The sequence below is a fragment of the Gouania willdenowi genome, chromosome 6 (genome assembly GCF_900634775.1).
Source record: "Gouania willdenowi chromosome 6, fGouWil2.1, whole genome shotgun sequence".
NCBI lineage: Eukaryota > Metazoa > Chordata > Actinopteri > Blenniiformes > Gobiesocidae > Gouania > Gouania willdenowi.
Genome location: NC_041049.1, coordinates 36,991,673 through 37,018,907, shown reverse-complemented (window position 1 = coordinate 37,018,907; position 27,235 = coordinate 36,991,673). Strand labels below are relative to the sequence as shown.

Genomic DNA, 27,235 nt, shown 5'->3' with positions numbered 1-27,235 from the left:
TGCCGCAAAGAAGTAGACTACTGGTAGGCGTCTTGTTACTAACCAAAATGATATTACTCTTTTTGTGTAAAAGGCTTCTGATGAAGGAGGTCTGGCACATGGGAGTCTTTGAGAGACAGGAAGGAAACCTCTTCTTTGTATATAATCAGTCTGCCTTAGATAAGAAATCTTATTATACAGCAGGAAGACTGACTGACTGGTCTCTTATGCATGGTGGTCCAGGTCTCAGGTCATTAGACCCCACATTGTTTAAGATGATGTGTGGGCTGGATGCTGATGTGCAAAACTTCTAGTGTGCGGTATGGCCTGACAATTTATATTGACATTGTTCTGTAATACTTGGTATGTTAATGTTTGAGTTTTAACTGTTCTCATGTTGTGAAGTTAATTTAGTGACATTTTTTCTTAGGTACAACAGTGCAGCAACTTTTGAGGACTGGCTACTAGGTAGGATTGCGTGTTCCTCCACATACTGTAAGTTACATCTTCCTATTAAAACTACTCACTGTAAAGTGAAAAGAAGCATCTGTTGACTTCATGTGTATCAGTAGAGAGACATGGTTGTCTACACTCTGCCACATGACCAACTGTAGGGGTTAGGATTGCGAAGGGAACAAGTGGGAAGTGTATAAAGGGGCAAAAATGACAGAATATTTGAAAAGGTGTTTTACTCCAAAATTATTTTTTATTTTTATTTTTTACTGTTGTGTTGTAATAGTTTAGATGGTGTTACATGCTGGGCCTTTCTCTCTCTCTCTCTCTCTCTCTGCTTTTCTGAGGGGTATTCCATAAAGGAGGGTTAACAAACTCTGAGTCTATCACCCCGCGATGGGAAACTCTGGGTATCGGATTCCATTACAGCTGGTATGAAGTGGGTCAATCAACCCTGAGTATGTAAACCTTGGGTAACTTACGTGCACGCGCGTGATAAAAAGCCATCATCAATGGATCGAAGATGAGTCGAGCTGCCATGGCAACCACCCGGAAAATAGTGATTTATTCACCGTAATGGGTGAAATAAGCCGGTGTTTGAGGAATATGAGCCTGTTCTAAAGGTGCGTTCAGTCTTCAGTGATTATAGTGGCTTAAATCATCCATAATTAGTCACACTTTTTGGTCGCTTCATCACTTTATTGCTTCAGTGACGTGACGAGCGGTGAATAATATGAATAAAATATGTCTGAGGAGACGTGTCAGCAGCATAGGATAGCTGCATAGAGAGCCCTCCTGTTACACTGGATATTAAGACAGTAAATGCTGCTTGATATTTCATCATTTATATTGATTTTTAATGTATTATTGTCGCCAGAGTCATTCAACGTCCTAAAAAAATGTCATAAAAAAACACTGAAGCAGGATGCGAACCCGCGACCCAGCACTTACACGCGCAGCGTCACAACTCACTGTGCCATCATATCTTCAAAGAGCTGTGATCTACAGATTTAACTGTACCACAATATAAAACAATCGAGCCTTAAAAGTGGATTCATTTAAATTATCATCTCCTCCTTTATATTATCCATAGGTTTGTATTCAGTGAACTTTACTACAGACGTCATTAGATGTTTTAATGCAGATCAACCTCAACCTACATCCACAATGTTACAAAGAAAACTACCGTTTGCACATTTAATGCAATACAAATTCAAGAAAATGCGACACCATATCCCACCTATATACGATCAAAACACTGTTTTCCATTGCCTTGAACAATCTTTTAAAACTCAAGAAAAATAATATAATTGGACATCAGCATTAGATTTTTTTTTCTTAATCACTGTATTGCCTTAATTTTGGTTGAAATACAGAGTATGTAGAGTACTTTAATATTAGAGCATAACTTGCTAAAAATAATACCAAACCAATCGCTTGCACGCCAACTTTGGACTTCCCTGCGCTAGAGTGTAGAAATGGAACCAAATGTTTTACAAATGGGTAAAGTACATGTACGGTAATTTACATACAATGTTTTATTCATAAACTATAAAGTCTGATTACAGTTTTAAACAGACAGTGAGGTAGACACTCAGCGATAATTCAACTCAAGGTTTTACTGTAATACATAGCTGCATGTTACAGGTGTGAAGTCACTGCAATTAAAGCAGCAGTTACTTATAAAGGAAAGTACTTCAATAAATGAATTTACCTTTAGCCTTCATTGTTCCCATTTCCTTAAAAGCTGCAGCTATAGACAACATTCAGCAATCAACCATAAACATTCACAAACCAATGGTTTACACATTTATTTACTGTATTCCTCACCTATACTGATCAGAACTTATCAAAGAATATATTTATGACAAAGAGACTAATGTGAATGGACAATGTTTCACTCGGTAACAAAACATAATACTACTTAATACTTAGGAATCACGAGAACTCACAGGACCTCGCAACACTTGCAGGATAAGATTCAGTTTGTTAGGTGAGTTGCAAAAGCATGTATATTTTCGTACAAATTACAAGGTTTATGTAGATAATTGAACGTTAGATTATATACAGTATTTCCAAAACATTTACAAAAAGGAGGTATGATTGTCCAGGGTGTACCCCCGCATAGCTTCCCAGTGAGAACCGGAGATAGGCACCGGCAGACCCCCGCGACCCTGAAAATTAGGAACATGCAGGTCTGAAAATAGATGGATGGAGAGAGGAGCACGCCAGTGTCCAGTCCTCTCTTGACTGACTTTGTGAAATGGGGAAAGGGGCAATGACACAAAGAGACACAACACTAAATACTACTCAAACAATTGAGGACAGATAACATCCCTCAAAGACGTGTATAAATCCAGTGCCTCTGATGTGTTGTTTGGAAAGCCGAACCCGGATTCTTCCATGGTAATGGTACAGAGATCAAAAATGTCCTTGTCACATGGGAGGGTTGTTAGGAACTTGCAGGTCTGCTTGGCTGTAGCCAGGTCAATGGCATTAACATGGACTATGTGGTCATCTGCACCCCACAAATGAGGTGCTGAAAAAATTACGTTGGGTATCCCACTGGGCACAGTAGGGTTCTTAGATGGTCGGAAGCAATGTGTTTTTCCAGACATTTCTTATCTCATTTAACTGCTCCTGTAAAAATAAGAGATGTAGGTCACACATTACTCTTAAAGAGAGAGAGTGAGAGACACACAGACTGAGAGAGACAGTGGAGGAGAATTAAACCGTATTTAACGTTGAATATACATTTTACATATACACACACATTACATGGGTTATAGGTCAAAGTGTATTCTCAAGCAATATTTGTGAAAAAAATAAATAATTATTCTTGCCTGTAACTGCACAGATGAGTATTTCAAGTTAGTATATGTATCGCACTTGAATGAACCACATTGTGCTTGGAGTTGTATGTTATTTCACTTTCTTTTGTGAACATAAACATGTAGCAGCATTGTATTATGCACTCCTCTCTGAGCTTGGTCAGAACAACACAATGCATGGATCGACCTGCATATAGGGAGCTCCAGAATTTTCACGGATACGAATTAAGTCGCAGTGCGAGATTATTTTTTTTTATCCATGTCACCTCCAGGGCTCCGTAGGAAACCTAATTTTACACTTTTTTTTTAATATAGTGATACTCTCTCATATATGAAGATTTTGGAAGGCTCTAATAACAAAAAGGCTTTGAAACTGTCAATATTTGTTCAAAATAATATATATTTGAAATTGTATAATCATGCGATTGTATATTGTAATCTACCCCCTGGCATATTTTGTGTTTTTCTGTATACATCTGTATACTTGTTTAAAAAAAAAAAAAAAAAAAAAGTGTGCATAAACACAAGCACACGCTTCCTCTGCTGCACGTCGGTCCTTACTACGTGCCGTCCTCTGTTTGTGCTGAGGCGGGAAATGGCGTCGGTTCGTCCCTGAGCAGCTCACTGAGCTTCGGACACAACAGGCGGCTCCAGCTGCGGCCCGAGCGGCATCGGAGGCCGACCACCGACGACACCTCTAGGCGCTCCGGTGGGTAACGGCGGACATTGACACGCAAAGGAAGCTTCATCCCCGTTGCTAGCTTTAGCCAACCGAGGGGGCGTAGTCTTACCGGATAACAAAATGAGTTCGCCTTAGGCTAGCCTCTCAGTGCAGCTGATTATCAAAGGAAAAACGAATACAGTGCGTGTTAAACACTGCTTGTGCTGTCAGATCGACACCGGGCACTCAGAAAAAGAGAATTTAACTCCCACCGATTCTCACTGACTGCCGTTGATCGTTTTTTTTTTTTTTTTTTTTTTTTTTTAATACCACCGAAGCTAACTGTAGCCGTTAGCGGTTGACCACATCGATTCACTGAATGGCTCTTAAACCATCATATTCTCTGAACCACTCAGTGTCATCTGTGACCAGATGATATAAAAGATGTAGCGATAAGTATCATACGCATGTCACCCCTGGATTGTGTGCATATCCAGGCAATTTGTGTATTTAGCTTGTGTTAGCATATTTAGCAGTAGCTGACGATGTAATGTTAGGGTTACGCTGGCTGACCGGTGTTACATAACGACCGTCAGAGTAATGTGTGCTGTCATTTCTAGTTAAATACTACAGCCAAACACTAAACTGGAGCTGCACGTGTACACAATCACTATCACGTCAATTTTTACTCGCCTCATGCAGCCACATTGGAAGGTTTAAAAACATTTTTTTTTTTTTTTTTTTTTTTAAATTTTGAAATATGTAATGAACAAAAAAAAAAATTTTTTCGGTCTGTCATTGGTAAACAACACTGGCCATGTCTTTTATCAAACTGCTATCAATGAGTTTATACTGGTGGTTTGCAACTCGTGGTTCACTAACCAAATTTGATTGAAGAGAAACACTTGATGTACCAAAATTGGTTTTTTTCCTACCTCGTAATTGTTTTTGGAAAATGTTTTTACTTATTGAATGCCAACGTGAGTCAGCTATGATCTACTTAGTACTAGTTTATACCATTTTTATTTATAGTTGTCTTCTCTTTTCCACTTTTGAGAAACTTTAGCCATTAAAACGTCAGTAAAAATCAGAGATAACTTATTTATTGACAAGTGCCTGCCTTTTAAAATTTATTTTAACTATCCTTTTTTTCTAACTTTCATTTGGAGCTCACTCTTTACAAAATGTGGAATAGCACATAGCAATACAGAACTCAATAAACTATAAGGGGCTAATTACTTCCTAACAGTCACAAGGCTGAGTTTAGGTCCCAAAAAATGGTACTGTTTTTTTTTTTTCAGTAAATTTGTAATCAGGTAATACCGAAGGAATTCGGTTGGTACCTAAAAAAACAACCTGACTTCATTTGATCTGATCGGTGAGCGTTTTTTAAACTCACTTTTTGAACAAGGTGATTGGCCCAAAAATCCTGATCATGTAAAGCCTCAAATTTATGCTTTCCATGCTTAGTTAAGATAATTTGGAAGCGGTGTAGGGCTCCGCGTCGATGCAGAGGGCTATCTGTAGCTACGTGACCAAAATATAAATCACTCTTGAGAGTATGTTCATTGTTTTCACTCGGTTGTCCATCTCAAACCTCTGCTTAGAAGCGCAGATATACTGAAATACGTGCACGCCACAAGATGCAGACATGTAGGCCCATATCAAGACAAGCGTGTGCTGGCTACGGTGTTTGTTCGTGTCATCACAACATCCTGGTTCAGGGTTGGGTTGTTTCGGTGATATTTCTTTCGGCTGAAAATCATTGCACTTTTAAGAGATTTTTGGTGGCCAAATTTTTTAGTGCATCACTAGTGGGAAGAATGAATTGTATGAATTTGAGTGCAAGTAACTTTTTTGTGGTTTGTTGAAATTGTTTCCAATCTACAGAAAGTGAAGCTTCAAAGGATTAAAGTTTGTGTGCGGTTCCAACCCGCACACATAAGCTTCAAATAACTAAAAACAAAATAAATGCTGTCTCATAGAAAAGGGTGTTGCAATGCATAGTGTCACATTTACTTTTGCATAATGATCAGTGTTTGAAATAACAGCGTTTAAAATAACGGCTTTTTTTTTTTTTTCAGTAACGGGGTAATCTAACTAATTGCTTTTTACGCCGTTACAACGCCGTTATTGTTACTGAATGCTAAATGCTGTGCGTTACATGCATTGATTGAATAAACTGTGATCCGAAAGCATCGCCGGCTTCTTTCTCAGCTGTATTGAGGAGGTGGGTTAAAAACAAGATGAGCGATTATGATTGGCTAAGGCGGCGTCATGTGTCATGGTCGCCAATCAGAGCCAGTGTTTAACACATTTGCCAGAACACACACACACACAAACACACTACAGATTTGATGAAGCAGCAGAGATGGTGAGCGTGGAGCAGTCCAATGAAAAGTTGTCATTTTTAAGGTGGCGATACAAACACTTTAATTTAATTGTGGTCAAAGGCAAGAACGTGCATGGGAAGTGTTCATTATATCCAGGAGTGAAGACTTTGTCGACATTCGTTGTAAACAACTCAAATTTAATGAAGCACCTCACGACACACACTTTTTTTCTTTTTTTTTAACAGTAACGCTAATAGTTACTTTCCTTGGTAATGAGTTACTTTTATTATAGAGTAATTCAATTACTAACTCAGTTACTTTTTGGAACAAGTAGTGAGTAACTATAACTAATTACTTTTTTAAAGTAACGTTCCCAACACTGATGATGACACAAAGCTGCAGACTAATTAAGGTTCCCATTCTGGTCCTGTCAGGGGCTGTCTGCTCCTCAGTTCTCCCCATTAATGTATTAATAATAAATAAATCAATGTAAACAATAAATTTACTAGTAAAATAAAAAAAATATTAATTTTGTAAATTGATTTTCTACCAGTTTGACAGCAGGTTTACCTAGATATGTTCAACATATTTAATATGAGAAGCCATAAACATTGTAATAAATAAATGAACAGTTACTAAAATGATTTATTGTAAGATTGTAGAGTTGCAAGTTTGAGAACATGTTTAGACTTTAACCAGATTTCTTTCAAATTTAGTTTTTTCTTCCCAGATGCTTCGAGGTGACGCAGGAACAGGATGAGGCTGAGAGTGCGTAAAGCTCCTCAGCAGCAGAATCCAGGCCAGCGAATCCGCCCGACCCAGTCCAAGCGGAAGCACTGTGAGTTGGAGCAGTTACCGCTGAGAGGTCGAGGCAAAATGCAGAAGAATGAAACTGGCCTGTTCTCCACAATCAAGAAGTTCATCCGTGGAAATGCTGTCAAGGTAACCGCTTACTGGGGATCGGTACACCTTTGATCAGTGATTATTCCTATTCATCTTGAGGCGGGGGAAGAGCTCATGAGGTTGATGTTCTAAAGCAGTGACTTGTGCTGTTTAGTTTTGCATCTTTTAAAATATTTGAAAAAGACGAGCTCAGTATCGATTCAGATTTCCCAAATTGTTTGTATTCAATCCACAAAAGGCCAATTTCATTCGCAGTTCAATTCTATTTTCAATTTGCTTAAGGATATTTCAGTCACAGTACCAATTTTACTTCAATATGGAAGAGAATCTCAGATCTAATGCTGTAAATGGTAGCAGTATTCAAAATGTTCTTATTTACATTATTGATCCTACAGCACTGCATTAGAAACGATAGGAAAGACGTATTGAATAATCAATTTTAGGATTTTACGAATCCATATTTAGCCATTCAAACGAAAATAAATTTAATTTGGTTTTTATTCCATCCAGCCCTTTGGTAAATCTAAAGAAAAATAAACTTTTTTTAATGTTGTCACCAAGTAGCGATATTTGTCACAAAATTATAAATCCTCATAATCATTAGTGAGAGGTGTATGAACACTGAACAAATACTTTATTTTTTTTTTTACCCTGGCATTGAATATGAATATGTTGATCAAGCATTAAGATTTAAACCAACCAACCAGGCAACATTGCCTTCTCAAAGACTCGAACATCTCAGAAACTGCAGTGCTTGTTCAATATTCCGTGTGCAGTATCAAAAACAATCCAAGTCAGAAAATGCATTGATACATTTTAGGAGCACAGGTTTTCCCAATAAATTCAGTGTAATGGTAGTTTTATCCAACTGAAGAAGGTAAAGCTGGTTTTGATATAAAATGTTAAATTTCACAATGTGACACAAAATGCATCAAAAAGCTCAAAATGTGCAATAATTTTAGCTTTATTCCCATCAATGCTTTGTCCAGGTAGAGCAGGAAATCCCTGCCAAGAGGAGTCGTATTGATTGTAGTGCTGACAGCGATCTAATTACTTCAACGCCGCAGACCAGAGGTCTAGCTAACAATGCAGCCAACAAAGATTTCAGTAGAAGTAAAAATAAGGGTAAGTCACCGGTGGGCTGTAATCCCAATCCTCAAAACACAGATCACATTCTCTCTGCATGTTGCAATAACAAATTCATTTTAGGAGAACTAAGATTTCTGTGGTTTTTTTTTTTTTTTTTTTAAGACACTATGACCTGCAACAGTAAACCCATCAAACCAAATGGAAAGATTGAGGCCTCCATCGACTCACCCAGCAGCCCTCCACGCACCACCTTACTGGGCACCATCTTTTCTCCAGTTTTCAACTTTTTCTCACCAGCAACAAAAACTGGTAAGAACAAACGGAATAAGAGGAGTGGCATCCTAAGTCTGGGAATATTCTAGTTTGAATGTGGTAGGAAAACATTTACAATGGAGACGTTCTTTTTTAGGAAGTGTATCTGTAAGAATGGGATAGGCTCAAAAAGTAAGTCCAAGGTTCCAAAAATGCAGCCAAAGTATATTCAATTACAGTGCAGATGTGAAGAAAAAAACATGTCCAACTTGCAAAAAAGAGGAAAATGTGAAAACAAACAACAAAACTATGAAGCTAGATAATGATATCCTGGATTTATGTAAGTGAGCGGGTTTCACCTAACCAAACATTGTCTGTCAGACAAAAGCTGTCCTACGAATCTTGATTACAACTCGCTAGGATAAGAGTGTTGATTCCAGTCTGGTTACGTGCGTGCTCTAGTGACGGAGGTGGATATTACAGCATCAGACCAATCACAAAGGAACTGGAGAGCAATTTATGTCGCAATTGAGGAATCATTTTTTAAAAATATGAAGAATTCAAATCCATAATTCAGACAAAAAACAACACTGTTGCTGCAGTAAAAGCAGAAAGTAATTAATGCAGGAATTGATGAGTATTAATGCTTAAATTAGTGAGATTATAACTGGAGAAGAAACAGACACTCTGATCAGTTTCACTTTCCCTTTTACCTTTTCCATGGCTCTGATGCTGCGTTCATGCAGATCAACCTAAATCATAAGGTGGAATATATTTATATTTACTATTATCTGAGAGGACAGAGGCTCTTTTTATGACCCCAGAATACATGAATGAATTAATTTATTTGTCTGAAAGCACCCGTTGCATGCAGGCTTTATCAGCTGACTTATTTTACTTTATTAGTCCATCAGATAAAAATATCTGTTTCCTATAGGATGTCATCGCTAAATGAAAAGATTGCATCAAGGTCTAAATATATAGTCAGCTCTCAGATCATATCCACACCTAGACATGTTCACACATCACCTTTTATTGGACGGATTGTTTTCCAAGAGAACTGATTGGTCAGGAGGCCAAGTACTCGCTCAGATCTTATCTAGAACAAAACCTGGTCCTGACCAGGTTAGGTGTTCAGCTTAAGTTACCATGGTGATTTAGCTCCGTAAGACGTTAGCCAGCTTCGTAGTCCAGCACACACTGATTAAATCCAGGAAGTTAGTGCTATCAGAGGAAATCTAGCTTCGTAGTATAGGCCCTTGAAGACTGAGCTCTACACAATATGCTCTGTTGCTGCTTTGTACAAACTTTGCTCCACAACCTGACACCAACCACCAACTCCTCACAACCACAGACTCCTCACAACCCCCAGCCTCCTCTTATATTGGCCTGAGGGGAAGGTACCAATGCACATTTTCTAAGGTAAAATCAACTAACTAATCTAGACTGCAAAATGTGTTAACATACTCTGAAATTGAATCGCAGTCCTTTTTAAACAGCAGAGGGCACTATCTATTTAGAATATGAAATTCAGGATGCACCACCGTGTTTTAAGTCAGACCTGTGGAAGCATTTTGGCTTCCCCAAGACAAAATGAAAGAGGGTGAGAAAGAAAGGACGTGTGAAATTCAAGGTCAGAGGGTCACAGAGAGGAAAGGGAGAAACAAGAGAGAGAAAATGAAAGCCATAGTTTGTTTATTTATATTTTTTGATATGGGATTTGTTTTAAAGTCAAATTAAGGCGCAAAATACATTTTCAGTTGCACTTTTAAAAAGAAAAGGAACTATTATGCAGTTTTGCATAGTTTACTGTAGAGCCAGCATGTAAATGAATAGGCTTCTTCTTCATTTGTCTTTTTTTTTTTTTTTTTTTTTTTTTTTCAATTTATTTCATTTAGGATTTCTTTTTGATTAAATTGCATTGTTTTGCATAGTTTATTAAGGGATTCTTTTGACAATGAAAGATGAAAGAAAAAAAAAATCATCACCCAGCAGGAGAGACCTGCTGGGTTCATACCTGACTAACATCTCACTGATGTGTTCTGGACCAAACCCATTCACAGATTTATACACCAGCAGCAGAACTTTAAAGTCTATTCTGAGGCTGACTGGGAGCCAGTGTAAAGATTTTAAAACTGGAGTAATGTGTTCTGACCTCTTTGTTCTGGTTAAGACCTGAGCTGCAGCATTCTGAACCAGCTGTAGCTGTTTGATGCTCTTTTGGGGGATTCCTGTCAGAAGACCATTACAATAGTCCAGTCTGCTGGAGATAAAAGCATGGACCAATTTCTCCTGATTTTTCTGAGTCATTAAACCTTTCACTCTGGAGATGTTTTTTAGGTGGTAGAAGACTGTTTTTGTGATAGATTTGACTGTTGAATGTAAGATCTGAGTCAATCAGAACACTAATGTTTTTGACTTGGTCTTTAGCTTTTAAAGATTGAGACTCAAGATAATTGCTGATAGCAGTCAGTCTTTTCCTTGTTACCAAAGACAATCACCTCCATCTTGTCATGGTTTAGTTGAAGGAATTTTTCACTCATCCAGCAGTTGACTTTTTCTAAGCAGTCACACAACAGCTCTATGGGACCATAGTCATCTGGGCTCAGTGATAGATTTAGTTGTGTCATCTGCGTAGCTCTGATAATCTACCTTTGAGTTGTGTAAAATTTATCCTAAAGGAAGCATATAAAGGCTAAACAGAAGGGGTCCAAGAACAGAGCGTTTGTAGTGGGGTTGCTTGGCGCTTTGCGATGATGTTGTTTGCTGGGGGGCGGCGCTAGCTGTTCCGGTGGTTGCGGTTGCCGTTGGCTGCCTGGTAGGTCTGTCCTGCTATCTGCGGATGGTGGGTGGGTCCGGGGCTCCCTTGGTTGGGGACTGCTGTTCCGCACTGGGTGGGTGCCATTGGAGTGCCTCCCTCCTGCGGTGGCGGCCGCCGGTCGCTCGCGCGCCGGTGGGTGGCATTGCCTTGTGGCTTGCGCTGTCCGGTGAGCAGCTGGGCCTGGGCTACTGTCCTCGCGCTGTCTGGGGCTGTGCGGTCCTGCTTGACTGTGGCTGGTTCGTGGGCTGGGTTGGGGGGGTGCTCCCCGGGGGGCTTCGCCCGGGGTCTCGCCCTTGGGGGTGGCCCCTGCTTGGGCGGTACCCAAAGTGCCGCCTCTGGTTTGTGCGCGCCGCATGCCGGTGTGGCGGTCTGGCTGGGCCCTTGAGGGTGGGTGGGGCGGTGGGGGGACTTTAGCAATAACTGAGGCGCATCGCGCTGGCGGTGTCAAAGGGTGACCTGGGGCGCTTTAGGGGGCTGGGACGGTGTGCCTGGGGGCTGGCGGTGCGGCGTCCCCTCGTTGCCCAGGGCGGCCGGGGGTGTGGTCATTGTCTTCGGACGTGCTGTTCCCGGTGCTGCTTCTATTCCGGGTCCTTCTGGCCTGGGGCCCGGTCCCTGCTGGCTCTGGGCTCACTTACGGGTGCCCGCTGGCTGCCCGTTCGTCGCGGCTCTGGCCGTCTGCTGGGCGTGGGCCTTGGCCCCTCTGCTGGGGTCTCGGGCGGCGGGCTCTCTGGGCCCTCCCCTCGGGGGATTGGGTGGGGGTGGTGGGGTGTTTGTCAGTGGGGGGCTTTGGGGTTGGGGGGTTGGGGCGGTGGCGGAGTGCGCCGGCTCCTCGGCTTCTAGGTGCTTTCTCGGGTGTGTATGTGGGCGGCGGTGGCTGCCTCTCGGCTTGGTGTCTTGGGGTTGCCTGGGCTCCCTGGCCCCCACTCTTTCTGCTATTCTGCCTGCGTCCTCGAGTCCGGGGCAGCGCTTGGGTTTACAGTAGCAGTATCTTGCACATACATCAGTCTACAATGCACTAGACTGTGGGATAATACTTGTAGTGGGCTTTACTTTAGACACGTTGATCCCAAATACCTGTTTCAGGTATTACCCCTCACTCCTTCCCTCTGCCCACAGCCACCACCAGTATAGTTAAGCCTCACGCCTACAACTTCACAGCTCACTCTCACTTTACAGTAATCAACTCCTCCCCACCCTTCCATTTCTCTACCTTGAATCGCTCCTCCCTGCTCTCTTCACCCTCCACCTCCCCCCACCCCCTCACCTAGGTGTAACACTGCCCTCTCTTTTTATATTCTCCCTTTAAAAAAGTGTTTCTTACCCTTCCTTAGGGAGGGCTGGTGATGGTCACAATAATGCAATAACAAAAAAAAAAATGCATTGCTGTCTAAAAAAGATTGCACTTCTTGTAGTGTTGACCTTTGAGAGCATGTGCAGACAAAAAAAAAAAAAAAAAACAAGAACGGAGCCCTGAGGAACCCCACAGGACATTGGTAATCTGTCAGATTCAAAGCTTCCAATGTTTACAAAATAACTTCGATCTTACAAGTAGGACTTAAACCATTGCATTACTTTCCATTTAGTCCAACCCATGTTTGCAATCTGTGCAACAAAATTATATGATCTACAGTGTCAAATGCAGCACTGAGATCTAATAGAATGAGAACAGATACTTTTTCTTTTCCTGAATCAGTGTTCAACCTTATGTCATTGATCACATTGATCTTTTGCCTGACTGGAATGAGCAGTTAATTATCTGACAGAAATCAGTGACAATCGACTTTACAACAGTTTTAAGGAAGTTTGAGGGTATTGTGTCAAGGCAACACGTTGATGGATTCAGCTGCTGAACAGTCTCCTCTATTGTTTTTGGGTTCACTGTAACAAACTCCTTCAGTGGTTGAAGCTGTTCAAGCTTTTGGTTATTTTGCTGGTTTGTTCTGATGTTTTGACCTTATTGATTGTATTTTTTCATTGAAATATAAAGCAAATTCATTGCATTTTCCAGTTGACAGTAATTCAGGGGCTATCTGATCTGGGGGGTTGTGAGCTTTTCAATTACAGAAAACACTGTGCGAGAGTTGTTGACATTTTTAGCAATCATTTCAGAAAAGTATTGCTGCCTTGCTTTGGACAAGCATCATTGAATTTACACAGACTCATTTTGTATAGTTCCTGATGAATTTGTAGTTTTGTTGTTCTCCATTTATGCTCAGCTCTTCTACAGTCATCTTTCAAATTCTGCATTATCTCAGTCCTCCTCCAAGGTGTTTTCTGTGTGTTTGGTTTTTTCCTAGTTTTGATTGGAGCCACCACATCTATGACATTACAGACTTTTGTATTAAACTCATCCAAAAGATTATCAACTGTCTCAGCACTCAATGTTGGTGTCATTCCTATGGCTTCCATAAACAGTGCACATGTATTGTCATTTATGTACCTTTTTTAAACACACAGAAGTAGGGGGAACAGATGTTACAGTCTCTAAGTTAAAAAACGACACAGGAATTATCAGATAGAGATAAATCTCTTACATCAACAGCAGAGATATCAACACCTTCAGAGATCATCAGATCCAAAGTGTGACCTTGAGTGTGTGTCGGACCAGTCACATGTTGTATAAGACCAAAAGTGTCCATGAAAGCATATAGTTCTTTGGCAGTATTGTCCATGTTATTGTCTCGTACTCGGAAGCATTTTTGTGTGTGTGTGTGTGTGTGTGTGTGTGTGTGTGTGTGTGTGTGTGTGTGTGTGTGTGTGTGTGTGTGTGTGTGTGTGTGTGTGTGTGTGTGTGTGTGTGTGTGTGTGTGTGTGTGTGTGTGTGTGTGTGTGTGTGTGTGTGTGTGTGTGTGTGTGTGTGTGTGTGTGTGTGTGTGTGTGTGTGTGTGTGTGTGTGTGTGTGTGGACCGCGGAGAGCAAGGAAGATATGAACTAATCACCGGTAAAAAAAAAAAATCCCAGTAAAACTCCAGAGAACAATCACCATGAATAAATATTATCTCCCTGGTAAAGATAGTAGCTCTAACAACTGGTAAAATGATAAACTGGTGATATTACAGCCTGTGAATGCAGTACAGGGGACACACTTACTCCGCCTCTGGGTCCTAGTGCCAGCCGGCCGGTGAAGCCTGTTCCGTTTACCGTGTGTACTGAGGTCCGTGTGTGTTTAATAAGTTTGTGTGTGTCTGTGTGAAAGTCTGCATGTTTATGCCTCTGTTCATCCACTCTTTTCATTATATCCATGTCTTTTAAGGCTCTTATTAAATAGTGTCGGCTGTGGTCCGGGCCGCCGCCATCTTGGATTATGTCGTCACCAGCGAGTCATCGCCGCAAGTCGCAGAAGCGCAGAATGACCCAAATAACTGTAAAAAGGTCTAATATTAGTCTATTTTTTTTTAAAGTGGTGTTTTTTTTTGTGGCTTTAGACTCAATTACATTTATGTATATAATATGTTCTCTACAATATAAACAGGTTCACAATATAACTATTTTTTATTGTTTCTGTTTCCACTGTTTCCAAGATAATAATAATAATTCTCAACAATAACTATTGATTGATTTGTCACATGACTGTTTCAGGGTTTGAGTTTTTTTTATTTAGTTTCACATTAACCTGTAGCTCTTTTTTTTTTTTTAGACTGATGACAACTTGTTTGTAGTTTTATTTCAGAAAGTTTCACTTTTACAGTTACAGCTGGAAACCTTTGTTCATTGAATATCCTAGGTACATTACAGTAACCAAATTAAACTATATCAACTAAGTGAATTAATAAAAATAACCTGTGTAAAGGCTTTTTCAAACTAAAAACTTTTCTTGTGAAATCTGTGACCCGTTGACCTGCACAACTCAAAGAATCAGAATCAATAATCATTATTTCTTGGCAGAAATGCTTTTAAACACTTGCTGTACATTCAGCTGACATAAAAATATGTATGTAGAATAATTGTGAATTTATTAGTAGCAGTAGTAGTTTTTATATTTTAGTAAATTTTTTGCAGGCACCTTTTTTTGTCCTCTCAAATGTATTTAAAATAAACTAAAATTAAAGAGAGAATGTTATTTAACTGTCGAGCCTTGTCATAATTTTATTTATTTATATATTTTTTTAAATTGGAAAAAGAAATGTTTATAATCTTGGTCGCGATCTCGGCTTCCGAAAGTCTTGGTCTTGTCTTGGTCTCGGATAGTGTGGTCTTGAACACAACACTATTATTGTCTCCATGAATATTAAAGTCACCTGTTATTATTAAAAAGTTGTATTCAGTGCATACAACTGACAGCAGTTAAGCAAACTCATCCATGATTTTTCCAGAATATTTTGGGGGTTTATAAATGGCTAAAAACAGAACTCTTGAATCACCCTTCAGTAAGAACGACATATATTCAAAGGAGATAAAATCACCAAATGTTATTTCTTTGAACTGAAATATTGATTTAAAGATGGCAGCAACGCCACCACTTTCCCTACACACACAAATAAATAAAGTCTTGGGGTGCACTCTCTTGGAGAATAGTATTACTGATACCATTATTCAACCACGTTTCATTAAAAGTAAAAAGTCCAAGTGATGTTTCAAAATAATATCATTAATTAGCAGTGACTTTTTACTGGAGACACTGGTAGACTCTTTGGATGACATGTTATAGGAGTCAAATTTTTATCTCTATTAAGCTTTTTGTTTTTCTTTAATTTAACAAAATACCTGTGTTACCTGTCACCACAGGAATTAAAGAAGCTGCATTAACTCCATAAGGCCCTGTCTTGTTCTGGTTGTTCCTAAAAATAGAGCTATTGCAGTCCAGACCCAGCACACATCAGACCTGTGTCGCTCTAATTTGAACACAGCTGGCCTGAGGAGAAGAGTGATCCTGTGTGTTTAATAAGTCCGTGTGTGTCCGTGTTAAAGTTCGCATGTTTATGCCTCCGTCCATCCACTCTTTTCATTATATCCATGTCTTTTAAGGCTCTTATTAAATAGTATCGGCTGTCGTCCGGGCCGTCGCCATCTTGGATTATGTCATCACCAGCGAGTCATCGCCGCAAGTCGCAGAAGCGCAGAATGACCCAAATAACTGTAAAACTGGTCTAATATTAGTCTATTTTCTTTTTAAAGTGGTGTTTTTTTGTGGCTTTAGACTCAATTACATTTATGTATATAATATGTTCCCTACAATATAAACAGGTTCACAATATAACTATTTTTTTATTGTTTCTATTTCCACTGTTTCCAGAATAATGATAATAATTCTCAACAATAACTATTGATTGATTTGTCACATGACTGCTACAGGGTTTGTTTTGTTTGTTCACAACTACCTGGGCTGTAGCTCTTTGTTTTTTCGACTGCTGACAACTTGTTTGTAGTTTTATTTCAGCAAGTTTCACTTTTACAGTTAGAGTTGGGGACCTTTGTAATTGAATATCCTAGTTACAGTACAGCAACCAAATTAAACTGTATCAACTTAGTGAATTAAAAATGGCCTGTGTAAAGGCTTTTTTAAATTGAAAAAATTGTCCTGTGAAATCATGACCTGTTGACCTGCACAACTCAAAGAATCGGAATCGAGAATCGTTTAGAACAGGAATCGAAATTAAGAATCGGAATCAGAATCGGTAAAATCCAAATGATGCTAAACCCTCAGTCTGACTGGTGAAGTAAAATAAGTCAGATGTGAAAAGTTTCACTTTAGCCTTGTTTAGACACAGTCCATCTGCTCTAAAAAGATGACGTTCCCAAAAAACAGAAAATTGTCTCTAAAATTTAATGAAAGTGCAGCACAAGCCGAAGACAAAAATTGAGAATTTCAGATCTCCTTTGTGGACTTGGGGTATCGGGCCACTGATGAACACTTTTGGCTACAAACAGCTCACAGTTTTTAGCAGATGGGTGAAATCCTGCTTTAACACCTCAGACTCCTCCTTGGCTAAATCATTTAATCCAAAATGAAGCATAAAATTCTTCAAAAGTGTGTAATCTGCAACAATATGCAAGATTATGTCTGCCAAGTCTGATACTGTGTCATTAGGTAAGCAGATCACTTTCACATTGTTGCTAAACATCTTCTGAGCATCTTTAACAGTAATGTCTCCCACGATCAGTGTGTGAGGTTGTTGCTTTGGCCTACCATGTGGCTTTTGTTTTCCTGAAGCACTTTCAGTCCTCGCAGTTCCAGAAGCTTGTGTGTTGACCTCTTTAGAGCAAGATCCTAGGTCATTCAGCAGTGGGGCGAATCGATTACCCAGTTCTACATGAAACTGAGTTTGTGATTTGGTGATACTCCTGCCTTTAACAGATGTCCATTTTGTGCCTGGGCAGACAAGGGAGTTGATGGCGAGGCTGCAGTCTCTGGCCAGTCTGTCTCATTACTGATATCAGGACGCTTTGCTCGGCCCGTTAGCCTTTGAAATGGATATGACTTTCTTTTAGGCTTAGCTCCAAGTTTATTCCAGGGAGGACTCATGGAAGCTTGTGGAAGGTGGAAAGAACAGACGCAAATAATTTTACAGTCTGGATGCGGAGTGGTGGTGGTCACTCTGCTTTGAGCGGCAGGCAGCTCAGATCACAGCCGCCTCTGTGTGCTCTGTTTATTTGGATCTTCATTAGCTTTGGCTAGAGCCATTGCTACTCTTCCTGGAGTCCACACCCAACATACAATTGACTCATTAGTGCAGTACACAATTTACACAACAAAGCAAACAAACAATAACTAAAACAATTTATAAAACAAAACAAAAAAATTTTTATACAGTTGGACCTAGTTCCAATTACCAATCGGATGGTTGGTGATTTAGCTATATACATGTACAATATATCAATATGTATTTACAGGTATTTATCAATATACATATTTTATTACATAAAACTAATTAAACTTACCCTAATTGTATTCAGCAACTTTCATATTTAGGCGCCTAGAGCTGTTTTGCTAATAAATTTTCTTTCAGTAGTTTTTTAAATCTAAATATTTTCTTGAATAATTTGTCTTCCATGTCACAGTACTTTTCATCTTAGTAGTCTTTGCTTTAGGTAGAGTAAATTTACCTTCCGTTGCGTTCCTTGTTTTGTTGCGTGTTCATCAGAACTAAGACAATCGTTGAGTGGCAAGTAATGAGGCAGTGAGTCTCTTTAACCATGAAAGACAGTTATGCATTTGATTTATAATGGTTTGATATGGACAACGCTGTAGACATTGTGCTGCCTTATTCATTGCAATTTGCAGTTTGTGAATGTGTGATGTGGCAGCGCACGACCAAACCTCTGAGCAATAGTCCAAGTGCGATAAAACCAAACTATTGGTGACACTTCCCCTTACATTTAAAGGTTGGAAACCTGAGCATCTTCTTATCATTGCAAGACTTCCACCCATTCTATTATATTTTTCAATATGTTTAGATCAAGTTAATTTACTATCAAATATTATTTCCAGAAGTTTGGTTTCATGTACTTGTTCTACAGCCACATCATTTATATGTAATTTCAGTTTGGGTTCCTTCAGTCACATATTATTTGTTCCAAATACAATGCTATTTGTTTTAGAGATATTAAGAGCTTATTTATTGATGGTTATCCATTTCACTACCAAGCTCCTGATTTAAAACCAGTTTGCTCACAACAGTTTAGAAAGTTAGAAAGTTTGGTGCGCTTGGCAAAGAGTAGTGTGAAAGCGGACCGGACTAAATTAAAATGCAACAATGTTGCAGATTTACTGCCGAGTCCACTATATATGTGAAAGCACCCTTAAACTGCTGAGATTACTTTAACATACCATTTTAACAATCATTCTGTTTTCTGTGCAGCCACTCCTGGCTCCGACTCTCCAGGCCAAGCGATGGAAGCCGAAGAAATCATGAAGCAGCTTGACATCGAGCAGGCGGAGGAAATGCCCAGCAGCACACTGACGTCCACTGAGGCTTCTATGTTACCACAGAGACTTCAAACCACCTCCGATACAACCATAGAAGAAGGAGAGATCATCACTGAAACAGACATGCACCCGCTAACAGGTGCTCTTATGTTAGGACACAAATAAGTTATTGACCTTCAGACACATGACTACTGGAAAACAGTTTATGGTTGAAGTCCAACTTGTTTGCCTCCATCAGCTCCTGGATGTATTCCAGACGGTGGCTACCCCCACACATTACCTACAGCGCCCGCAGAGACCTCATATGAAGAGGACTGGGAAGTTTTTGACCCGTAAGTTGAAAAAATCTGAGATTATCCCCATCTCGGGCATCCATCAGAATGTTTGAAGAGTAGGCATGTTAACCTCGGAAAGTTACTTGTGTTCAATGCTGTTGATTTTTTTAAGAATTGACATTTAATAAACAAATAACTCTAAATTTGTTTAAACTGGTACAAAAAATCCAAAATAAATCCTTAATGATACATTTGCATTTTTAATTTCGTTGCATGTGACTTTCAGGTTGTGATTCTGGCACTTTAGTCCCTGCGTATTGACTAAGAAATCATAAGAGGCTTCAAGCCTAAAAGCACAGGTAAAAATCTCAGGTGTAGTGGGTGAATTTAGAACAACCTGTGTGATTTTGTAGGTGTATTTATTTTATTGACCAGAATTATCCTCTTAATCAGAGGTTTCCTGTAGTTTTCGATTTACAGTATCTGATGAATCATCATGATTATCATCTACAGAAGATGTTGGATCTGCTAACAGTCATCAAAAGTGTTTCAGCACCAAATGCCATTCTCCTTCTCTAAAGGCATTACTGAGATGACTTTGAGATCAGTAATTTAAAAAAAAAAAAAAAACGAACACATTTCCAAGCCACAAAGAAATGTTTGCCCACTGATTGCTCTTGAAATCAAATCCAAGGTTGTCGACATTGAGGGGGTGAATGTAGCAGGAGCTGTAATGGAAGCATTTCTGCCAACAGAGAGCAGCAGTCATGCTGTAAGCATGGGCATGATTTAAGACCAGGTTATTTTTACAGATCAAATGCAAAATTACTGTTTAGAAGGCCCAGTCTGTACAGGCTTCTGCCGAGAAATGAACAGAATCAGTGGTTCCCAATGCAGGTTTACATTAGAAGAAAAAAATAAACAACATTGGGAAATATTCAGAAGACTATCTCTACCCATTTTCATCTTTGTAAGCAATAGTTTTAATACTCAGTTGTTGATCAGAATATTTTCACTAGTTGGTATCTGTAAGACTTTCTGTAATGCATAATGTTTATTGTGAATTCTGTAAGAGGATCCTTTTATTGATTTTTTTTTTTTTTTTTTTTTTTTTTTAAAGCTACTTTTTCATTAAGCACGTGCCTCCGCTGACAGAGGAGCAGTTGACACGCAAACCAGCGCTACCACTGAAAACACGCAGCACACCTGAGTTCTCACTCGTCCTTGATCTAGTAAGCAGGTGACCGTTTGTAAAGTTAGGTCTGAATTGCCTTTGAGTCTTCATTTTTGTTTCTTTTTGTGTAATTCTCCACTTGCAGGATGAAACTCTGGTTCACTGTAGTTTAAATGAACTGGAAGACGCTGCCCTGACATTCCCAGTCCTTTTTCAGGATGTCATTTACCAGGTACTTACTGCTCTTAAACCAAGATGGGTCTCCTTTGTGTAGCTATAATGATTTTTGATCTGTGAACTCCTTTTGTAATTCTAAGGTGTATGTTCGTTTGAGGCCCTTTTTCCGAGAGTTCCTGGAGCGAATGTCTCAAATGTACGAGGTAAGAGCATCAAAACCTTTACCACTTTGGTTTTAATCTGTACTGGTCTCCTGTTAAATATTACTCATTTATTGCTGTCTGTTAAAATTTCAGATTATTCTCTTCACGGCTTCAAAGAAAGTTTATGCCGACAAGTTGCTCAACATCCTGGATCCAAAAAAACAGCTAGTAAGGTCAGTGAAAGCACAAGGGTGTGGTTTGCTGTTGGATTGCAGGTTTTTTAGATGACAAAGAAATAAATGATGAATAAATTCTAAAATTCCTGGAAAAGTTATGGAATTTATATGAATTTGAAAAATTGGTTTTCCAGTCTTGAAAAGTCAAAGTTTTGTAAATATAGCCTATTTTATTTTAATGTTTAAAATATGTTAAGCATTATTTTAAAGTAAAATGGCTGCATGCCAGCAGCATGCAGCCATTTTACATAAAGTATTTATTACTATAAGCATTTAGACGTTTTGTTATTGCATGTGTAGAGTAAGACTGCTGTTAAAAGCTAAATTCTGGTTGTTGCAGATTGAATGTAAGTGCATTTCTGATTAATTGCCCTTCTTTCAGAATGAGAAGGCACAGCGCATTGTGTTTCGATGCTAAATCATAGCCTTTATTTGCAAAAAATCATGAAATTACAATAAGAACATAATAAATTGGTACTTATGAAAAAGATGACACTAAAATTCATCAACTCATTTAAAAACCTTGGACAGTGCACCCCTTAAAGTTTTCTAAATATGTAAAAAAAAAAAAAATACCTGAAACTGTACAATCCTGGCTTTTTAGTCTGAGAACCCTGGTTTTGTGCATTGTTTTTCAGACACAGATTGTTTCGTGAACACTGTGTGTGCGTACAAGGGAACTACATCAAAGACCTGAACATTTTGGGACGGGATCTTTCGAAGACCATAATAATCGACAATTCACCCCAAGCTTTCGCTTACCAGGTGAAACTGAGATTTTAAAGCTCAGGATGTTCATGTTTCTACGTCTGTGCAATGACACTAAGAGCCTTTTGCACATCTTTCAGCTTTCCAACGGAATCCCTATTGAGAGCTGGTTTGTGGATAGAAACGACAACGAGTTGCTAAAGCTGGTCCCTTTCTTGGAGAAGCTTGTGGAGCTGGTATAGAAATTATTATACACCTAAAATTTTAATGTTTGTGTGTTTTGTGATCTTCAACATACTACAGTCTTAACCTATTGTAGTGGGACAAGGAGTGATAGGAATGATAATATTAATTATTATTAATATTACATTAACATTTTAAATGAGGTGCCATCTAAGATAGAGCTATAGTGTCTTATCACTGAAATAGTTTTTAATACCTTGTCATTCAGGTTGTGAATTATTGTCAAACTTTCTACTTCTCAATAGCAAGAAATATATATTGTATGAAGCACTAGAGCTGGGCGATATGACCAAAAATGTAAATTCAGGTATTTTTCAAAATTCTAACGGTTTCACAGTATATGACGGTATTTTTTTTTTCATCCATAATCAGGTGTTCACAGCATTTTTCACTGGTTGAGAGAGGAATTACTGTTGTAGATTGACTAAGGATGGTCTATTTTACTGTCATGATGAGTGAATATAATTCTACACTAGTAGTAATAAAAGTTTGCATGGCCACTTATGATTCTAATGAAGTGAAGAATCAGAATGCAAAGACAATTGCAGTCAATACAGAACTTTTACTGTGCAAATTTCACAAATATATTTTATAAAACCAATACAAAAAGTAGTGCAACTTCCAGGAACATTACAATTTCAAGTAAATCTAAAATTTGCATTAATATGGGCTTTGAGATATATTCACATTCAAATAAATAGTAAAACAAAGTGAACTCAACAGCATGCAAAGGCAACTTGCATAATAAAAACAAAAATGTGTAGAACTTGTATTAGTTAGCCCAGGCACATTTCACATGTATTCAAGTAAATCTAAAAATAAAACTTGCATTACTTTGAGGTCTACCATCCAAATAAATAAAATGGTAAAACAAAATTATGCAGCTTGCATTAGTTATTACTTCCTTCAAAAGAATTGCTTTGTTACCAGTATTGAACATATAAACGAAATATGAAGTGCACCTTGGCTCACAGGATTATCCTGTATAATAGAAACATTAATCACACATTTCAACATTTATACATTTTGAGTCAGAAAAACCAGACAGTCAACAGCATCTGGTTTGAGTCCCTGTGACCAGTGACAATGTTACCACCAGTGCTGACCAGTGCTCTCTCAGATGGAGCACTGGTGGTGGGGATGCACAAATACTACCTCCAAACAACAGACACGGCTCCTCTTTTTGGTACAAGTATACATGTCATCATGTTTTACTAGTTCTGCAGCATCAGAGCTTTCAATATCCATTTACACCGTAACTAACACCAAAGCGCTTACCTTCTCCCTGCCTAACAGTCCCACCATTTTTGAAAAGGGTCCGGTCTGAAACGAGATGCAGCACAGCGCTCCAAAAGTTGTGTAATCAAATACCGGTACGGCGGTATATTTATATAACGAAAATATACACCGGTATTTGGTATGGTTTGTTTGTGGGTGTGTTCTGTGTACTTCTTTGGTAAAAAGAAATTTGAATATATATATAATATATAACCTTCAAAGCAGAGATCATATTTTTCTGATCGGTTTAACAATAAACGAAGTAAGATGCTTTTCGATGAAATTTGCTGTTTTGAACTCAAAGTAGGCCATTTACGTAAATCGTACAGATCCGATGAGGGGGTTGTCGTCATAGGCTGTTTCACGCTCTTTCACGCTCTTTCCATCCACAAACGGATGTAATTTCTACATATTACTCTGACAGATGTGACCTCAGCGCTCGTGCTCTGGACAGACCTGCCTGGGACACTGGAGTGAACTCACTAGACCGGTATTACTTGACATTATTCCAGATGATTGCATCTTGGTCATCAGGATAATTTAATTTAAATTAAGTTGATCAAAACTTAATAAACCTGCTCAGATTCAGTAAACCATTGATCCCTGAGGGGAAATCTCATACATCTTTATATGACATATTATAAATCATTTTAAAAAGCAATAAGAAAAATCCATGTCACTACAATCTATAGCTGCCTTTGAATTGGAAATTACACTTTTATTTTCTTTTTTTTTAATTATTATTCATGTTGTTTCCTAACAGGAGTTGAAAACCAATATTTTCTAGAAAAAAAAAAAGATCAATCAATCAATCTTTATTTGTATAGCGCCAAATCATAACCAATGGTATCTCAAGGCACTTTACAGTAGAGCAGTCTTAAGGACGGACTCTTCATTTTATGGATACACACATATGCATATATACGTATATACACATACATATGTATCCCACACCCAACATGAATTCATCATGGCGGCAAGGAAAACCTTCTGTTAAGCAGCAGGAACCTTGTGTGGATCCCATTCCTATGATGAACAGCCATCCACGTTATGCTGATAAAGATAAAATCTTTAAAAAAAAAATTGAAATAAGTAATTTACATGGACAAACATAGAATTTGGGAAAAAAATGCAAATATATTTCTGAAAAAACATGATGTATTTTGTAGTGCCCTATGTAAGTCCTGTTAAGTAAGGCCAGTTATTTCGATGAAATGCTAAAGCCAGCCATCCAGTGCAGCTGAGAACTAAGTAAAAGCTGGTTAAAGGCACATTGGTCAACAAAGAAAGCTGCCCTGAGAGGCTTGTCCAGACCTTTTACTTTAACGTCATAATTCTTCACATGTATTGTAATTATTTTTCACAAACCACAACTTGAGTGGTGTTTATACATTTTTTCTTTTTTTTTTGCTTGAAGAAAATAGTGTTTTTTGCCTTATTGTGCTCTTCCGAGTGTTCAAATGTTAATTTGTTAAAATCTAAAAATTAATTGATCAATTTTTTTTGGTCACCTTTTTATGCCTTTGGTGTTTGCATGTCTGTAAACATGATAAACGGCTTGCAACGTTACTGAGAGATAATCATTAAAACTTCAACTGTAACTTTACTGTATGTCACATTACTTTGAGTATTTTGATGTTATGTGACGAAAAGAGTTAATGACAGTGTAGGAAAAATACATTTCATTTTGTATCAAAGCCTGTGTCCACTTTTTCTTTGTTATTCTTGGAGAAAAGTAGAGTGTCTTTGCCTAAGTAAAGGGGGTTTTTGATGTGTTTTCTACTAGGGGGTCAGAGAGATTGTGACAGTTTTTTTCTTCGTGAAAGGGGGGGAAGGAATGGCAGACATTAGATTCACTGATACTGTAGTAAAACTGGGGTGCTGTGGTATCTGTGACAAGTCACAGACATGGTCTCCTACACTGCATGTTTAGGTACCATTTTACTTGAAAACAGAGGTTTTAATTGTTAACAAAGTGGGTCTTTGTGCAGTGAAAAGCAAAAAACAAAAGGTGGCTGGCAACAACAAATTTAAGTTCTTAAGATAATTATCTAATCGGCCAATCACCTGGCAACAATTCTGGTTGTTGGTCTGACTATCTTAGGAATCGCCAGTCTACCTGGATTTTTACCTACAACCACAAGGTGGAGGAGTGGTGTGGGCAAGAATTGTTCTGCACACTTTGAACACTACTGTCTTTGTGTGTACGGTTGCTTGCCATGTCCATCACATGATGTATCGTCTACTTGGAGACTTCCAGCAGAAGCACTCGATGCAACAAAGCTCAATCTATCACAAAATGGTTTCTTTAGCATGAATGTTTCTTTAGCTCTCTGCCACCGAATCCTGAGCCTATGTAGACATTATTTGAGACAGAGTTCCAGCAGCTCATTGAATCTATGACATAAAAGATACAACCGAACAAATTGCTCTGTGAGCATCGATTATGAACCTATTGAGATTGGTAATGACACAGCTGTGCTGCTTCTTGTGTCAGACTGTTGATACTTTGTTTCAGTGTTTGTGGTCTTTCTTCGTCACAGAATGAAGACGTCCGTCCGCACATCCGAGATCGGTTTCGTTTGCACAACCTCCTTCCTCCAGATTGAGTGGCCCATCCCCATCTTTCAGTGGCAGAGCATACAATATTGGGAGGAAAGGATCCGCAGACTTCTTGCTTACACAGCAACATCCTTGATATTTTTATTCATTGAAAAACCCCAAAAAACATTTTTTATGTTTTTAAAACCTGTTTGCTTTACAGCATCTTGTTCTCAGTGAATGCCAAAAGACAGCTTCCTTTTTTTTTCTTCTGTTTTTACAACCTTTTTAGGTTGTCCAAACTGAATGTGACCCAGTGTTTGATAAACTGGACTGTAAGACCTGGAACACCCAGTCAAACCTGTACAGTATCCACTCTGTGTGTAAATATTTATAAATAGTTGTTTTTATTTTCACTCCAGGTTTTAGTAAGTGTTCTTTGATTAGCCTGCTTTTATAAAATGACAAAAGATTTGTTTTGTTGACAAACGGCTGCATTAATGTCGTATGTCCGCATTTTTACTGTGACGCTTTACTCCATTACACGCAGTTGTCAATAATAAGGTGACAAGATTATTGGGAGCAGAATTGCCTTGTGAAGGTTTGTATAGATGTAATTCTGACAGGGTGGGTTTGCACTTTGACATCCAAGCCTTTGTAAGTTGATGTGAACTCTTGTCACTTTTCTACAGGTGTGTGCATCACCCTGATTCAATTTTTTGGGAGGAAACAAAATCACATGTAGCACCAGCAAATTGCCAACATGTTTGCTTTCAAATCAGTTTTTTTGTGTTTTTTTTTTCTTTGTTTTTTTTCCTTCCAATGTTTGTGGGATCTTTGATAAAGGAGTTTTAACTGTCCAATGGTCACTCCTGGTGTATTCAGTGTTACTCAATGTTTTCCTTAAAAATAAATTCATTTTTATATGAAAGAGTCTCCCACTCAAATGTTTCCCTCCACACCAGTTATGGGTGACATGCAGTTCTTCAGCCATTGTGTTTAAATGTTGACACTTTGCAGATATACAAGCATCAGCTCTTCTGGGAATGTTTTCTGTGAATTTATCGAGTGTTTCATTTCTGATTTTTTTTTTTTTAGAAGCGCACAGTTGGACATGTTGGATCAAAAAGCTTGGCTCACTTTATCTACTCTAATTAATCAACTAAAACAGGGTTTTTATTGAAGCATGTCAAATTCCTCACGCCAAACCTTTTATTTATTTTTTGTGGGATTAGGTATAAATATTTGGTGTGTTTTGGTTGCTTTCCAGT

At 38.6% G+C, this 27,235-nt stretch overlaps 2 protein-coding genes across 6 annotated transcripts in view; both read left to right on the top strand.

The window, feature by feature from the left end:
* sqor (sulfide quinone oxidoreductase) overlaps window positions 1-424 on the top strand; it is a 59,614-nt gene extending 59,190 nt beyond the window's left edge. For 2 of the 3 annotated variants that reach the window (XM_028448690.1, XM_028448691.1), the window contains one exon: window positions 74-424. In XM_028448690.1, coding sequence (XP_028304491.1) covers window positions 74-293 — 220 coding nt within the window. In that variant the 3' untranslated portion in view covers window positions 294-424. The remainder of the gene's footprint in view (window positions 1-73) is intronic. The other variant, XM_028448689.1, reaches the window with a different exon arrangement.
* Window positions 309-26,895, top strand: ctdspl2a (CTD (carboxy-terminal domain, RNA polymerase II, polypeptide A) small phosphatase like 2a). Of its 3 annotated transcripts, none has more exons than XM_028448699.1 (13): window positions 309-447; window positions 6,988-7,199; window positions 8,150-8,285; window positions 8,412-8,558; window positions 19,122-19,328; window positions 19,428-19,521; window positions 20,585-20,696; window positions 20,784-20,870; window positions 20,956-21,018; window positions 21,112-21,191; window positions 21,833-21,959; window positions 22,043-22,138; window positions 25,967-26,895. In XM_028448699.1, the coding sequence occupies exons 2-13, from the start codon at window positions 7,014-7,016 to the stop codon at window positions 26,030-26,032; spliced, it is 1,401 nt and encodes a 466-aa protein (XP_028304500.1). In that variant the 5' UTR covers window positions 309-447; window positions 6,988-7,013; the 3' UTR covers window positions 26,033-26,895. The 3 variants fall into 3 exon arrangements, with proteins under 3 accessions (XP_028304500.1, XP_028304498.1, XP_028304499.1); XM_028448697.1 differs by lacking the exon at window positions 309-447 and adding an exon at window positions 3,799-3,972; XM_028448698.1 differs by lacking the exon at window positions 309-447 and adding an exon at window positions 3,799-3,972 and having other exon boundaries at window positions 6,974-7,199.
* The last annotated feature ends 340 nt before the right edge of the window (window positions 26,896-27,235 follow it).